The sequence below is a fragment of the Ascaphus truei genome, chromosome 7, assembly GCF_040206685.1.
Source record: "Ascaphus truei isolate aAscTru1 chromosome 7, aAscTru1.hap1, whole genome shotgun sequence".
NCBI classification, from domain to species: Eukaryota; Metazoa; Chordata; class Amphibia; order Anura; family Ascaphidae; genus Ascaphus; species Ascaphus truei.
Genome location: NC_134489.1, coordinates 95,475,063 through 95,492,401, shown reverse-complemented (window position 1 = coordinate 95,492,401; position 17,339 = coordinate 95,475,063). Strand labels below are relative to the sequence as shown.

Sequence of the window (17,339 nt, the reverse complement as noted above, 5' to 3'; positions counted from 1 at the left end):
TCCACGGTTACCATGGTAACCTTTAGGGCTTCCTTTTAAGCTCCTGGACACGTAATAAATCAAACCCTTATATCTCGTGGACATCCGATTTCAGAAATAAAAATATTTGACAGGATAAAGTGAGGTCTCTTAAAGTAAGTAGTAATAAAAATAAGTAAAACAAAATGGCGGTCAGCACGAAATACTGCTTTAAGGTAACAAAAATAATTATATCTGCTTGATCGCTGCTTTATTATGTTAAATATAGCTAGCAGTCACTTTTTTCCTCCATAAAAAAGTATTTTAAGTAATTTTTAAAATATTATTTTCATGTTGATCAAATGCTTTGGAGATGTTTATTCTATTGATCTGTTTATGGGGTTTATAATCTTCAGTTTCTCCCTCTTCCCCCCTGATACTATCATTAGCCAAACAGATCAAATGGTAAATCAATAATTATATAAATCACATAGGCCTAAACGTAAAATGACACAGGACATAGTAAAAATCTGAAACATTATTTATTTTACAACAGAAACTTTATTTTTAAAATAGCTTACCAGAGCCGGTGTCCTCTCGAGCTTGTTCAGGATCCCTCCGATGTCAAAGGAACACCCTGGTTCCAGAACATGCTAAACACGTGGCCAGGGGACAGTGGCATAGCTAGATATGCGCGGGCCCCCGGGCAAACATTTTTTCAGTGCCCCATTAATATTACTACTGACTGCAATTTTTTCTCCCTCCCCATCCTCTCCCTGTTCCTCGCTCTCATCATCCCTCCTCATCTCTCCTCAGCTCTCCCCTCATCACCATCATCATCATCTCTCTCCCCATCATCATCATCAGCTCTCCCCCACATCACCAGATCTCCCCCTCATCATCATCCTCATCAGATCTCCCCCTCATCATCATCCTCATCAGATCTCCCCCTCATCATCAGATCTCCCCCTCATCATCATCATCATCATCATCATCATCATCATCATCATCATCATCATATCTCCGCCTCATCATATCTCCTCCCCCCCCCTGCTATTCCATGCCTACCTCTGGTAATAGAGACAGGCGAGGGGAGATGGTATGAGGTAGCGGCGGCGGGCTCCCGGTGTTGAAAGATAAGCCGTAGAGGAATCAGCACTTGAGGCAAAGGCAGAGCAGGGTGGCACGAGGCGAGGAGCACGCTCAAGCAGCAGACACCAGAAGTAAGAAAGACTTCCGGGTCAGACCGCTGGGGCGCGCTCCTCCACCGCTGTCCTGCTCTGCTTCTGTAACAAGTGCTGATTCTTCTACCCGGCTTATACCATCCGCATACCATCTCCCCGCACCTGTCTCTACAGAAAACGGAAAAATAATTCAAGTCTCGCAGCTTTTGGCCCGGGTGTCTGTTTAAGTCGGGGAGGGGGAGGGGGGGAGAGGGTCGTGGGGAGGCCAAGGTAACGTTTAAAAAAAATAGAAATCATTTCAGAAGGGATTATTGCTTTTAAGCAGCAATACTACATTTTTTTCTCGTATTTTAAAGTGTAAAGAATGTGACAATGTATAATTCTACATTCTTACCTAAACTGGCAATCGTTTGGTGCTCCTATTATAAAGCTGTACAAATCCTGATTGTGTGCCTAACATAATGGCCACCTTTCAGTTTCAATCAATCCTTCAGTCACTGTAACCCAGCAGCTACAATGTATTCTGTTACTAAGGTAACATTGGCTATTGTTACAGTTTGCAGCTTAAACTGCTGGGAACATTGGCAACAAAAGATCACAAACAGAAAAGTGTTACCAAGATCTTGCAGTGCTGCTGAGGTGTGCTAAAAACTGCTAGAGAAATCAAAGGATGCTCAGTATATGAAACTCATGGCATGAAGAGCTGAATTAAAAAAAAAACCCACATCTAATATTACAGAACTGCTTTCTTAAAAAAAGCATATAAGATTTCACGTTTTGTCGCTCATAGGAAATGAAACTGCCTTGCAGGGAACTGTGTGAAGACATAATACCACATATGGTTTTTCTGTCCTTGCTCCAACAATACAGCCCCTGACTGCTCGGAAACTGAACAGATTTGCAGATAACCCAGACTGCCTTCTCTGCATGTGCTATGCTATTGTAGAAATGAAGCAATCTCAGTGAGGCGAGACAATTTGCAGACGGGCACATTTGCAGAGGCCCAGAAAAGCAGGTTAGTCGCAACTCTCTTCTCGGCTGTAAAGAAAGCAGAATGGAATCGGCAATGAGAAGCTTGCTCTCAGATAACAGCCGCTATGTGGAATCATTTCGTGTTTTCCTCAAGAATTCCACAGAACACCAGTGTATGCAGCAGTTTATTGAGACAAAGTTGCCAGAGGTTATATCAAGGTAAAACATGTTTGCTACTAATTGCTTCATTTATTTGAACTACTAATTATATTTGTTGGGCTCCCCGTTTCAGATGCGGTCTCTTGTTGTGCATAGATTCATGCAAGTGAAAATGTATCCAATAAACCAGTGGTTAGGTCAGTGTTTCTTACCCAGGGTGCACAGCAACACTGGTGCACTGTGACCCTCTGCCAAGGGTGCCGCGGTCCCAGGGGAACACTGATAGGGTTGCCAGGTGGCTCCTCCAAAAATACTGGACACAATTGTGAATGGTGCGTCAGGTCAATATGTCCAGGGAGGTAATTCCAGACACATACATGTCCAGTATTACAGTAACTCACATTTTTTACTGGACGGAGTATCCAAATACAGGCCAGTCTGGTTCAATACCAGACACCAGACAATACCAGACACCTGGCAACCCTAAAAACTCACTGAGCACCTTCCACGCTGGCTGGAGATGTAGAAGCTCCAATTTACCTCTCCTCTGTCCACAGAGAAAAGAGAGGAGCCTCTCGATCGCCAAACAGTGCACAATGCTCCTCTTGAGCAGAGGAAAGAGGGAAGGAGTGTTACCTTACTATTAAGTAATTAACTTTAATTGGCTTCATTTACAAGCCGGCATTGTCTTAAAGTACAGTATCTGCTGTTTCTTCCTGTGCTATCCCTAACATATGTTTGGAATTGTGGAAGGAATACTCCCCATGCCGGGCAGATGTTCTGCTATTCTCGTTCTCAAAGGCTTCAGGGTTAATTTTCTCTTTCTACGGCCCATTCAGTTTGCTATGAAATCATCTTTTCCTGGCCCTGAAAAATGCAGGCATCATTAAAATTAATTTATTGGAATTGACCCTAAACTTCCATGGCGGGGAGACGATATCTTCGCTGTTTTTTAAATTGGACGATATGAAGGGTTATTCATTAAACTACGATATTGCTTATCGGGTGCTATATCAAGGAAATCCCAATGAAGTTAATGGGAGTTTAAGTGCCATAGTGCACCAATTGGCACTACCACATTAATGCTTTAATGAATAACCCTTTATGTGTCATTTTTTTTAATCCTACCTATAAGCAGTCTTCAAATGGTCAAATTGGCCCATAAATTTGAATTCACTTTGCTGCTGCTTATTCTAATTTTTTTTATTAAGAATTTTTTGTTCATTTATTGTACTGTGCAACTGATGTATTTTATACACTGCTTAAAATTTAGAAACTATTAAAAATGCCAAAATAAAATAATGTATTAAATACTGTATATTGAATGGTAGCTACCTTTTCTGACCCACATGCTGATAAATTAAATATATATGTATATGTTTTAGTATAGGAAATGAGAAGTCTACCCTTGATGTACTTGGTATAGGAAGTGGATCAGGTATGTACAATTATATCTTTTTTCCCCTAGAAGGCATTTGACTCCTATACTACTGTATTTAGAGACAGAATACTGTTTTTTCCCCCAGCTTATTTCAATGTAGATACATTAAACAGGTTTGGTCAAGTTTAATTGGATTGTACAACGTTTTCACATATTTGCCCGTGCTTGTCATAATACTACACTTACTGGGCTAATTTACAGGAAAAAAATCTGCGGCTTTGTAAAAATCCAAAAGGTAAGCAATAGAAAGTATTCACCCAATGAAAATACTTTAACATAAACTTTGAATTATAATTACAGTATTAGTACTAGAATAACAACCGAGTGTCTAAAAATGAGGTGAAACAGAAATAAGAGAACGGGATGTATGTAAAAGATGTGCCCATCCCCATAAGCTGCAGAAAGACGTTATGTATCAATGTAACCTTTGCCCTCGGCATTTTGAAGGTGTGTTCAGGTAATTGAAGCTTTGAAAGATGACTCGTAGGCGTTATTATTGAATGGAGCTAGCACTAAAATGTAATCAGAGTGGTGGTAGGCTGAGCAAAACCAGTAATATTCCCTGCAACAGAAAAACCCAACTAAAGTTAATAACACGCAGAAAGATCAGATAGGTGAACATTGAGCACACTCACTCAGGTACGTCTTAGCTTTAGTGATAACACCCACCGTTCACTAAACAATTGATGACATATTTATAATGCTTCTATGCCCACAACAAAGAATGCAACCCAGTATGCAAATCATGGAATTGCCTGTAGCACTAATGTTAGGAAATTAAATACCCCCCATAGTGTCAATTGCAGAAGTGATCTGACACAGTGTAGCTTTTCTATGTTACAAAGAGATTGTCCCATTCCCCCATTTCTTCCTCCATTGTTCTCCTTCATTCCTTGCTGCTGGGATTACCTATGCCTTCTCCTGTTGGGGGAGCCACTATCACAGACCTTTCTACTTCTGTTTGGTTGGTGGCAACCACAGAAAGATATTCCCAACATGAAGTGCTGCAACTAGGAGAGAGTAAACCGAATGCCTTGCTCCTACCCTACCTTACGGATATCATGATGGTCTGAGGTTGCTTAGGCAATCAGCCTTCTCACTTTAAACAAAGACCAAGCACTGCCATGTATATAGTAGAACTGACGTGACATCCTATAAAGCCGGGTTGGGGGACTTGCACATGCAATAGTTTTTTATGTCTATTTTATCATCAGCATCTATATATTATTTTTTTATAATATATTTCTTTCATTTTTTAAACTGTAGGTGAAATTGACTTGCAGATGCTTTCCAAAATACAGGCGAAATATCCAGGAATCTTAATTAATAATAACATTGTTGAGCCAAGTGCAGAGCAAATCTTCTGCTACAAGGGTAAGTATGACCAACAGCATTCACAATTGAGGTCCAAAAGCCTAAGCTTTATTAAGAACAAATATCATGGAATTGACAACACATTCTGCTTTTAAAGCTGCAGACTAAGCAATATCCAACATGTGTTTTTCTTTTTAAATAAATCAGTGCTATACAATGAGAAAATACTTGTAGCATTTGTTTTTAAAATAATTCTGAATTACATTTTTAATGTATTATAATGTAACAAGCATTTTTGTTTCTATAGCAACCAGTTACAAAGTCACATCCCCTTCTTCTTCTGAAACAGGCTCTGGCACACCCCTTTTTGAGCCCTGCCCTCCCTCTAGTAGTGCACCAATTGTATCTAGTGCTGCCTAGTCACATGATCAACCCCAGAGAACTTTGCATCTTTGGTCCTCTTCTGCTGCACTGACAGACATTTAGTGAACCCCCGAGCCGAATCTTTGCCGATCGATCACAGGAGAACGGATCGATCGGCAACTTAGCAAATTAATTATCATTGTGTGTATTGTATTGATGCACATATTAAAGGGGGAAAAGAACATTGAAAAAGAAAACGGACTGCTGCTTTAAGAGTGCCCAGTAAAGAGCTTATTCCTAACTGAGGAAATAAGGTGCCGAAACTCCACAGTTGTGACTACGGATGAACGATAACGATCTTGGGGAATTCATATTAGGATTATAGTCGGAGTTTCCAAAAGTATATATATTTTTTTACAGCAATGTCTTTTTAAAATAGAAACACATGAGACGACATTGAAATCTAGATGTGTACACACAGCGGTCACCCTTTGAGTGCAGTGCATTTCAAGCCCCACTAGCACTAAAGGCCTTGACTTGGGTGGTTTTTGAGCACTTTGTACTGATTTCAGTACCTTGCAAATGTTCCACTTCCCAATGCACTTTGAAATGAAATATGTGCTTTCTCTCTGCTTTAACTGAAGTAAGTATATCATAATTATCCATGTGTTTCAGAGCGTGTTGCAAAGACACCAGATCTTGACAATATAACTTTTTCATGGCATAAGAAAACTTCAACCGAATATGAACACCAAGTAAATGAGCAGAAAGAGTACAGAAAGTATGATTTTATTCATATGATCCAGGTAACATTATGTTCTTCACAGAGACGTCTAAGAGGGGATATGATAACTATATACACATATTTGGTGGACAATACAAGGAGCTTTCAAAAGAATTATTCATCCCAAGGGCAGAACAACAACACAGGGCCATCCCATAAGGTTGGAGGAGCACCCCATAAAGGGGCCTGTATCTCGGGAATCAGGGGGTCCCCGGACCTAAAACCAAAGCGGTTCAGCTCCGGAGACCCTCTGCACATCTACACTATGAATAAAACACACATATCAATAAAGACTCGTACCTTACCTTAGCGGGTATCTGCAACGATAGCGAAGCAGCATGAATAATTTTTTAATAATACTGTACAGTGAGCAGGGGACCCCCTGCTTCCCAAGTTACAGGCCCCGGTATGTGTGATCGGATGGGCAGTGTCGCTGCCATGTTTATAGCGTCCCATACGCTACGTGCCCGCAATAAACATGGCGTCGACACTGTAACCGATGCCCCAAACCGGGGCCTATAACTGGGGAAGCAGGGCACTATATTATTAAAATACATAAATGCGGCTTCATTACCATAGCGGATAGCCGCTAAGGCAATGAAGGGGTTAATGCATAATAGTATGTTTATTGGGGACAATTGCCCCCAATAAACATAGCAATACACAACATACAATACAGTAATGGGCAACATTACTATTATCCACAAATGGATAATAGTGCAGTTGTCCATTTAAAATACATACAGAACAATAAATACATTAAATACATATAGCACTCACCCATGTCCGGCAGCCACGTTGAAGGCCATCCTCATCTTCATCCTGCCAATGCCCCATCCGCTTCTGCAAAACAGACACAAGAATTAAAACATCCAATGTAATGTCCCCTAACCCCTTAATCACCATAGCGGTTATTAACCACTACAGTCATTAAGGGGTTAACCCACCATCACCCACATACCCTCCCCCACTACCCCCCACCCCCTGAGGCCTAACCACCCTCACCCACTACCCACAAGGGAGTCCTACCACATATCCTTGGGGCCAATACCCGTCCCTCCACCCCACCACATACAGTACAATAATGTGACAAATAACTATTATCCACATAGGGATAGTACATTATTTGGCCATTATTAAACACATTAACTAGCATAGTAAAATAAAGAAAAATGTACTAATCCATCTTCATCTGTATTCTTATACCTTCGTCCGGGGTCTTCTTCCCGTCTGCTGCCACGCCCTGGTCTTCTTTCTTCTCCGGAGGTCCTTCCTCCTCGGCGTCTTGCTTCAAAATGAGACGACATAGGCTTTTAAAGGCTTATGACGTCACATTTTCGTCATGGTTCCCACGGCCCTGATTGGGCCGTGAAAACCATGTGTTTTGGCCGATGCAAAAAAAAATGATGACGTCACTTAAAGGCAATGAAAGCACAGCCAATCAGAATGGCTTTGCTTCAATTGCCTTTAAGATGACGTCATTAAAAGAAACATGGCCGGCCTCACATGGTACGGTAGCCAATTAGAGCGTGGGAAGTCTATTCCCACTCTGATTGGTTCTAGTACCATGTGACAGGCTTTCAATGACGTCATATCCGTTCTTCCCCAAGGCTCTGTCACATGGTCTACTAGAGCCAATCAGAGTTGGGATAGACTTCACACGCTCTGATTGGCTACCGTACCATGTGAGGCCGGCCATGTTTCTTTTAATGACGTCATCTTAAAGGCAATTGAAGCAAAGCCATTCTGATTGGCTGTGCTTTCATTGCCTTTAAGTGACATGATCATTTTTTTTTTGCATCGGCCAAAACACATGGTTTTCACGGCCCAACAGGGCCATGGAAACCATGACGAAAATGTGACATCATAGGCCTTTAAAAGCCTATGTCGTCTCATTTTGAAGCAAGACGCCGAGGAGAAAGGACCTACGGAGAAGAAAGAAGACCAGGGCGTGGCAGCAGACGGAAAGAAGACCCCGGAAGAAGGTAGAAGAATACAGATGAAGATGGATTACAAGTAGAAGACCCCTGGATTGTCGTGTTTTATTATTTTAATGTTTATTATTTTCTGGTTTATTATTTTATGGGTTACTGTTCGTGGATTGGTTCGTGAGTAAGCTGATCAACGGGAGTCGGTGAGTGGGTCAAGTAATGGTAAGTTAACTAAAGAAATGTATTTAATGTAACTGTATTTTTTGTTGCTTTTTTCATGTGTATATTTTTTTTATTGTACATCATTTCTTGCCACTGTATGTATGTATGTATGTTTAGAGAGATATATACATACAGGGTAAGAAATGATAGTGTTCTAAAAGCTTTCTTTGCACTATTGTAAATGATATTGGCTATGCTGCTATGCATAGATGTGTGTTAAATGTATTTTATAATTAGATAGATGTAATATTTGGGCTTCTATGCTGTACTTTAGGTCATGGTGAGGCTTGCTTTAGTATATTGTAATTGTTGGTGTCCTATTTTGTATGATGGTAAATTGTTCTCTGTAACGGTTGCTATAGTTCATTGTATAATTGGTATGGATGCTATTTTAATTGTTTGGGGATGTAATTAATGTATGCTAATTGATTGATGTTGACTTTATTGGATTACATTGTATAGTTCTTTTGATGTAATGCTATTTTATTTGGAATATTGTATTATTAACATTGATTTGCAGAGTCTACATGTAGCTTACATTTAATGCAGCATGTATACAATGTAAATGCAATGTTTTAAGTGGCATTTGAGGCTTTAGATTGGCATTTGATGCTTTAGATTGGATGATTACATTAGATTTGTTTAGGAATTTGCTTTTGATTTCATTGAGGATGTTATGGATCAGTGGTATTGGCATTGCCAGGATGGCTTAACCCCTTAATTACCTTTGCGGTTAGTACCCGATAAGGTGATTAAGGGGTTCATTGATATGTGAATGGCATTGCAATGTATTGGCTATGTATTATTTTGGCAACGGACCACAAGGATGATGCTGGCGACGGGGCCTTCTAATTGAAGAGGTTAGTACATTTTTCTTTATTTTACTATGCTAGTTAATGTGTTTAATAATGGCCATATAATGTATTATCCCTATGTGGATAATAGTTATTTGGCACATTATTGGACTGTATGTGGTGGGGTGGGGGGAGGGTTTATTGGCCCCAAGGGTATGTGGTAGGACTCCCTTGTGGGTAGTGGGTGAGGGTGGTTAGGCCTCAGGGGCTGGGGGGGTAGTGGGGGAGGGTATGTGGGTGATGGTGGGTTAACCCCTTAATGACTGTAGCGGTTAATAACTGCTATGGTGATTAAGGGGTTAGGGGACATTACATTGGATGTTTTAATTCTTGTGTCTGTTTTGCAGAAGCGGATGGGGCATTGGCAGGATGAAGATGAGGATGGCCTTCATCGTGGCAGCCGGACATGGTTGAGTGCTACATGTATTTAATGTCTTTATTGTTCGGTATGTATTTTAAATGGACACATGCACTATTATCCATTTGTGGATAATAGTCATTGTGCCCATTACTATACTGTATGTTAGGGGGATATAGGTGTTGTTGGTGTAATATATATATATTTATATATATATATATATATATATATATTTATTTCGTTAGTGTGGGGCTGTTGTGTGTATTTTCTTTTTATTGTGGGTAGCGGGGGTGCGTGAAGGGGGTATTAGCCCCAACGGTGGTTGGTTTAGGGCTTGCGGGTGGGTAGCGGGAGGCCTTAACCCCTTCATGACGTAGCGGTATTAACTGCTACGGTCGTGAAGGGGTTAAGCGCACCCGCAACCCCCCCACAATCCCTAAACAAACAACAAGGGGCAAATACCCCCTTCACCCACCCCCGCTACCCACAATAAACCTGGCATGGCTGTTTAACCCCTTCATTGCCTTAGCGGTTAGCCACTAGGATAATGAAGTGGCCTTTAAATGCATTTTTCCTGCCTCGGATGCATGCCGGGGGGGTCCGGTGCTGGTATTAATGGTATCAGCTCCGGAGACCCCCGGCATCAATCCCAGCCAGGAAAAAGGCCTGAAATTTTTCTAAGTGCCGATCCGCCACTCATCAGCAGCCTCTCACCATCAACTTGCCAACTTTTTCTTGCGTGGCTGATTCGCCAGCAAAACGCCATTCTAGAGTGGTGAATAGCTCCGCTAAGCTACTCGCCACTACTAGAATACAGCATGGCGGAAAATGTTTCAATTTTAGGCGGAAAGTACCTTTTAGACAAAACTGGTGCAAAACCAGTGCATAAAAGTGCATCAGATGTATCAAATAAAAGGAATCCAATTGAAAGCGATTACATTTTCCCTTTGATATATGTGGTGCAATCTGTTTGCACTGGTTTGGTCCCAGTTTTGTAGCTGTAGTAAAGAAGTGGCCAACTCCAGTCCTCAAGGGCCACCACCAGATCAGGTTTTAGGGATATTCCTGCTTGAGCACAGGTTGCTCAATCAGTGGCTCAGTCAATGATTGAGCCACCTGTGCTCAGCAGAGATATCCTTAAAGCTGCAGTCCAAGCAATATCCTACATGTGTGCTTTTAAAAAAAATATATAAATCAGTTCTGTACTATGAGAAAATACTTCAAGCGTTTAAAAAAAAATCTCTCAATTACACATTTAATGTATTATAACGTAACAAGCATTTTTGGTTTCTATAGCAACCATTTGCAAAGTCACATCCCCTTCCTCTTCAGAAACAGGCTCTAACACACCCCTGATGGAGCCCTTCCCTCTCTCTAGCAGTGCACCATTAGTATCTAGTGACTGCCTGATCACATGATCTTCCCCACAGAACTTTACATCTTTGGTCCTCTTCTGCTGCACTGACAGAACTTTAGTGAGCCCCAAAGCCGAATTTTCGCCGATCGATCACAGGAGAACAGATCGATCAGCAACTGAGCTAATTACTTGTCATTGTGTGGATTGTATTGATGTCCATATTAAAGGGAAAAAATTAATTTAAAAAAAAAACGCAGCTTGGACAGGAGTTGGCCACCCCTGCTGTAGTAAATTACCCCCCTATATGAGATCCTTAAACAGGCTATGTGAATCAATCAAACAAGGGGCTTATTCATCAAAGTCTCCTGGCTGCAAAACAACAGGAGCAATAAAGAAAAACATATTTATTAAAAAAAATGAACCCCAGTAAAATAATGGCTGTTTTTCCATTTTTGCTCCATTTTCACCCCTGTTGTGTAGCTGAGAAAATTTTGATACGTATCCTCCCCCCCTGTGGTGGTTATTTATTAACGTCTTCTAGCTGCAAAAAGGGGACAAAACCAATGACAAAGACTTGCCTCGGATTAACCAAAGGAAAAATTCCCATTGCGTTGAGTGAGATTCCTTTTCTTTCACACTTTGGATGCGCCCCAGGAAGTAGTGACATCACCATGCGCATTGAGGGTGTTTGTTTGAGCTTAGATCGCGCTCTGCATTCCCGTGGAGCAAAGCATGCAATATAACCAGTGAGGAAATGCCGGAGGAGGACCCCACCTCTTTCGTTTCCTCCAAAATGGCCGCTGCGGCTACGTGACGCACTGTGCCGGAGGGGCCAGGCACCATGACCCCTCCAGCACTCCAAGGGTTGATAAACATGGCGCCCTTTTTTTGTGTTGCATGGGCCTTAAGTAAATATACCCCCAAGTATCTATGCCGGCGGTACATTCTGCTTTATATATCGTGTACGATTTGAAAGAGTCAGGTTCTACCCATCTATCAGGAAGAATGGTAACCATTTTTAATTTCAATTTACAGTAACTTTGTTCCAAATGAAGATAAGAAATGACATTATTCTGTGTACATTGTGTATGGGGTTAGAGATTGCTGGGATTGTGTGTTTATACATTGTGTATGGGGTTAGGGATTGCTGGGATTGTGTGCTTATACATTGCGTATGGGGTTAGAGATTGCTGGGATTGTGTGTTTATACATTGTGTATGGGGTTAGGGATTGCTGGGATTGTGTGTTTATAGATTGTGTATGGGGTTAGGGATTGCTGGGATTGTGTGTTTATACATTGCGTATGGGGTTAGGGATTGCTGGGATTGTGTGTTTATACATTGTGTATGTAAATTGACCAGATTTCTCCAATTGGTAACACATGTAACATCTAGTAACATAACATGTATACTAAGTGTAAAGTGCTATCTACAGTATGTATCTTATTTCTCCAGATGTTATATTATGTAAAAGATGTACCTGCTACATTAAAATTCTTCAGAAGTTGTCTGTCACCAAATGGAAAACTCCTTATAATTCTTGTATCTGGTAAGTAAATAAACTCTAAAGTGCTGTAGTATTGTAAGAAAACAGTATGCAATGTTCACAAACGTCAATCTAAGAATTGTTTAATCTTCAATGTCAGCGGCAAATACGTGCTAATTTAGTAAAGATACTACTGTACAGGCATGCCGCATTAACGTACGCAATGGGACCGGAGCATGTATGTAAAGCGAAACTGTACTTAAAGTGAAGCACTACCTTTTTCCACTTATCGGTGCATGTACTGTACTGCAATCTTCATATACGTGCATAACTGATGTAAATAACACATTTGTAACATGCTCTATAGTCTCCCCGCTTGCGCACAGCTTTGGTACAGGTAGGGAGCCGATATTGCTGTTCAGGACGTGCTGACAGGCGCATGCGTGAGCTGCCATTTGCCTATTGGGCGACATGTACTTACTCACGAGTGTACTTAAAGTGAGTGTCCTTAAAGCGGGGTATGCCTGTACTGTACCTTGCTGCTATCCCATTGCATGGCATTATACACAGAACATTTGACCAAATCCTAGTTCAAGAGCAAGGTTCTGTTTCCTACGCAGTAAAGATATGACATTTTTATCAAGCATTTGACTTCATGGCATTTATTCGCATTCATGAATATTCATAATCACGAATATTTGTGGCTTGGTTTAAAACAGGGACATTCGCCTACCTTTGTTCGAATGTATTCTCTCTCTCTCCCTCCTCCCTCCCCTCACCCTTTCTCTCCCATAGCCTGTGAGTGATTGCATTCGCCCATCCCTACTAAAAAGCTGCACTTAAGCACTAATAGCAAAGACATTAACTGTATTGCATTATATGAGATATTGCATTAGCTAATAGATCGGGGGTCTTCAATCTTTAAAGGAAGAAGAGCCATTTTATAAAAGAAAAATTGTGCCCAAAATATTCAGAGAGCCGCAACACGTGCATGAATATTACACCCACACAAACACATACATATAACATACACACACACTAATAGGTATATACTGTATAAGCATAAACATTAACGCCTTCACTGTCCCACGCGTGGGACAGTGTTGGAGGCTTGCCAGTGATTGGGAAATGCCCGACGGCAACAAGAGGCCCAACCAGCATCGGCAACCTACCCCCCCCCCCCCCACCCATAGCCAAGAGCAGCACAGTGAGAGAGAGGAAGCAGCTGGAGAGCGACAACCTGCGGACGGAGGAGAGCCGCATGAAGGTGCTGAAAGAGCCGCAGTTTGCTTACCCCTGTACTAGACTGACTTCTGATGCACCATCCTCAAACTATGGTGGATATTGTAGTAGCTGCAAGAAGTGTATTTCCGGGTGGAAAGAACCTTTTTTCGCTCAGATATGCAGTTTCGCTTATTCTGTAAGCCCTTTTTGCTTGTCCAAACTGCGAGAAAGGTCTTTTTTTTGGAAGCAGTTTCACTCTGGCTCTGCGAATCCAAGCAGTATGACACAAATGACTGACACTCCCAATTTTGGCAAACTCGCTTGAATTCTAGTAGCTCAGTTAACTCAAAAAGGCAGAACTGCTTCAAATACTCTTGCTGATTTTATCTCCCCAACTCAAGGCTGGTGATAAAGCTTCAATATGTTGCGGAATTGCATCATTCCAAGTCACACATTCTATTTCACGTCTGATGAGCATGCACTTACATAATATGCCTAATTAACTATCCTATTATAATTTCTGCCCTTCCACACTACTGACTAACTCATTAGAGATAGGCGCATTTTTGGGGTGGCTTTGGATCCGCAGCAGATCGGCCGGTTCTTGTGGTCTACGGATTTCCGCGGATCAATTTCAAAAGAGCGATTCACGTTTTGCGGAATTTTTTTATTATTATTACCAAAAACACTCCGCAGATTCCGCAACTCAGCCACGGATTTGCAACATCCAATCCGTGGATTCAGCAATTCAGCCACGGATTGCCGATTCTGCGGATTGGATTCTACATATCCGTCAACATATTGTACCCAATGGCGATTTTGCGTGAATCCGCGTGGATTAAAACTGACCAAATCCGTCCGCGAATTTTACACTGCAAAACGGATTTTGGGGGGAAATGCGAGAAATTTGGGTGGATTCTTCCAGCTCTATAACTCATGATTCACTTTACATTATTTTTTTGGGGTGGGGGGGCGGGGGGCGTCAATAATGCCATATTAATAGTCTCTAACACTTCTGTAGCTAAGAAAGATTTCAAAATATACAATATGTTTAGCTACACTATTTGTCCAACTATTGAGTATACTGTACTTGTATATACTGTAGTTATTATATATTGCAGATAGTAGATTAGCTGTGAAGAAACTAACTGCAAAGCTCACCATTGGAATCATTAACAGTTTGCAGGCTCCGTTTAAACTTAAGCAAAAAAAAGATTGCTTTTTCAGTTTATATTGTCAACAAGTTATTCTTTAATCTTAACGGTGATCAAAGCAATTTATTTAAATGAAATGTCAGATTTTGGCGCTGTGGCGGTGGAAATAACTAATTACTTAAATTAAATATTTCAGTTTGATTGTCATGTTGATTTTATTTTTTTTTACATAATTTAGGACTCAATATGAATGTTATTTTTGGAACATCATTGTTATGTCAGAATATAAAGCACTTTATGTTGTGGAACCTAGGGAAAAAAATTAAAAACCGTGTTTAAGGAAATATAATACAAACTCCAATTCTTTTAAGCAATATTTAATGAAAGCATGCTATTTCCAATATTGAAATGTATCATTTGTTTCTACCCCTTTTTGGTGCTGTTTGTTGCGTTGCTGTTAATTCCGCTTCAAAACAAAGTACAATTCTTATGGATTGGCTGTTTAAACATCAATTTGATTATACGTGATGTAATAGATGTGATTTTTGTTGCAGAATACGTCTAGTTGTCCATTTTTTCTGCAAGTTATGACCTTGTCAATCCACCTGGTTTTAAAAGGACAAACTCGCACCTTCTAGAATATTCCCCGGTGTGTGTGTACTAGTCAGAAAATATTTGTTTTCCTTATAAGACATAATTACTGTGTTTCACAGGTTTTTTTGTTTGCCTTGGATTAATATAACATTACAGATAGGATCACTGAGTATGTGGGAATTAAATAAAGGTTGAATGCAATGGGCATATATTTTTTTTTGTTAACCTACTATGTTACTACTACCTTAAAAAAAAAGAAAACACATTTTATATATACAGTATATCTCTATAGTGTAGTGAAGGGGTGGTCAACTTCAATCCATAAGGGCCACCAACAGGTCAGGTTTTTAGGATATCCCTGCTTCAGCACAGGGGGTGCAATCAGTGGCTCCATCATAATGATTGAGCCACTGATAGAACCACCTGTGCTGAAGCAGGAATATCCTGAAAACCTGACCTGTTGGTGGCCCATGAGGACTGGATTTGGCAACCCCTGGTGTAGCGCCTTGTAAGGTGATTGTGTGAGCAGTAAATGGAGTCTCTTGAAATGTAGGAAACAATCCCATAGGAGATTATGATACAAGCACTGGGCACCTATTACAGTGAAGCATATGTTGATTTATTGATGCATACACTACTGCAGTGTTTTTCAACAGGAGTTCCCCGGGCCTCCCTATAAGGTTCCCTGCAATTTTCAGGTCATTATAAATTTGTACCAAATACAGAAGAATTTACAATGCATCTGATCTCAGACACGCTATTAGAGAGGGTTGGGGTTCCTTACAATGCATCTGATCTCCGAACGCTATTAGAGAGTGTTGGGGTTCCATATAATACATCTGATCTCAGACACGCTATTAGAGAGGGTTGGGGTTCCTTACAAAGTATCTGATCTCAGACATTATTAGAGAGGGTTGGGGTTTCTTAGAATGCATCTTATCTCAGACACGTTATTGGAGAGGGTTGGGATTCCCTACAATCCATCTGATCTCAGACGCACTATTAGAGACGGTTGGGGTTCCTTACAATGCATCTGATCAGACGCACTATTAGAGACGGTTGGGGTTCCTTACAATGCATCTGTTCAGACGCGCTATTAGAGAGGGTTGGGGTTTCTTATAATGCATCTGATCTCAGACGCACTATTAGAGACGGTTGGGGTTCCTTACAATGCATCTGATCAGACGCACTGTTAGAGACGGTTGGGGTTTCTTACAATGCATCTGATCAGACGCGCTATTAGAGAGGGTTGGAGTTTCTTATAATGCATCTGATCTCAGACACGCTTTTAGAGAGTGCTGGGGTTCCTCAGAATTTCACAATATAATTTTAGGGTTCCTTAACCATAAAAAGGTTACAAATCACTGCACTATAGGTCCTGCATTTGCTTCAGTATAGTATGTGTCCAGTACTGGTTATCATAATCTCCTATCAAACTCAAACCAGCAGTATATACAAAAGTAAAAATACAAAAATAGAAAATCTGCAGCACTCACAAATAGAAAAAGGTTATTTATTCTCAGTAAATCATCAGGCAGTCAGACAAGCTCCAAGCGACGTACGTTTTAGACCACAAGGTCTTTTCTCAAGCTCTGTGTATATATATATATATGTATATATATATATATATATATATATATATATATATATATATATATTTAAAAAAAAGAGAAAAGAACTGCTGCACTAGCTTGGAAACCGGACAAATGGATAAATCCACAAAAAATGGTTGTTAACCAGGGGAACCAGTGTAAACTAAATAATATAACAGTATGCAAAAAAGGACTAACAAACAAAACAACAACAAACACACAAACAAGGAAAAAAAAGGTGGGGGGGGGAAGGGAAAGGGGAAAAAGAAGAGGGAATGCCCCAAAAAGAAAAACGAAAGTGTCTGCAACCAGCTGCTGGGTGTTGCTGCCGGTCCTCAGGAACAACCAACTTCCTCTCAATCTATAAGACAAAAAGAGGACAGCGTGGCTCTC

At 40.7% G+C, this 17,339-nt stretch overlaps 1 protein-coding gene across 3 annotated transcripts in view; it reads left to right on the top strand.

Moving 5' to 3' along the window:
- Positions 1-17,339, top strand: part of LOC142499701 (histamine N-methyltransferase A-like) — a 32,813-nt gene that overhangs the window by 6,760 nt on the left and 8,714 nt on the right. For 2 of the 3 annotated variants that reach the window (XM_075609474.1, XM_075609476.1), the window contains exons 2-6: positions 2,013-2,333; positions 3,659-3,711; positions 4,981-5,088; positions 6,067-6,197; positions 12,352-12,445. In XM_075609474.1, coding sequence (XP_075465589.1) covers positions 2,197-2,333; positions 3,659-3,711; positions 4,981-5,088; positions 6,067-6,197; positions 12,352-12,445 — 523 coding nt within the window. In that variant the 5' untranslated portion in view covers positions 2,013-2,196. Of the gene's footprint in view, positions 1-1,932; positions 2,334-3,658; positions 3,712-4,980; positions 5,089-6,066; positions 6,198-12,351; positions 12,446-17,339 lie in introns of all 3 variants that reach the window. The other variant, XM_075609475.1, reaches the window with a different exon arrangement.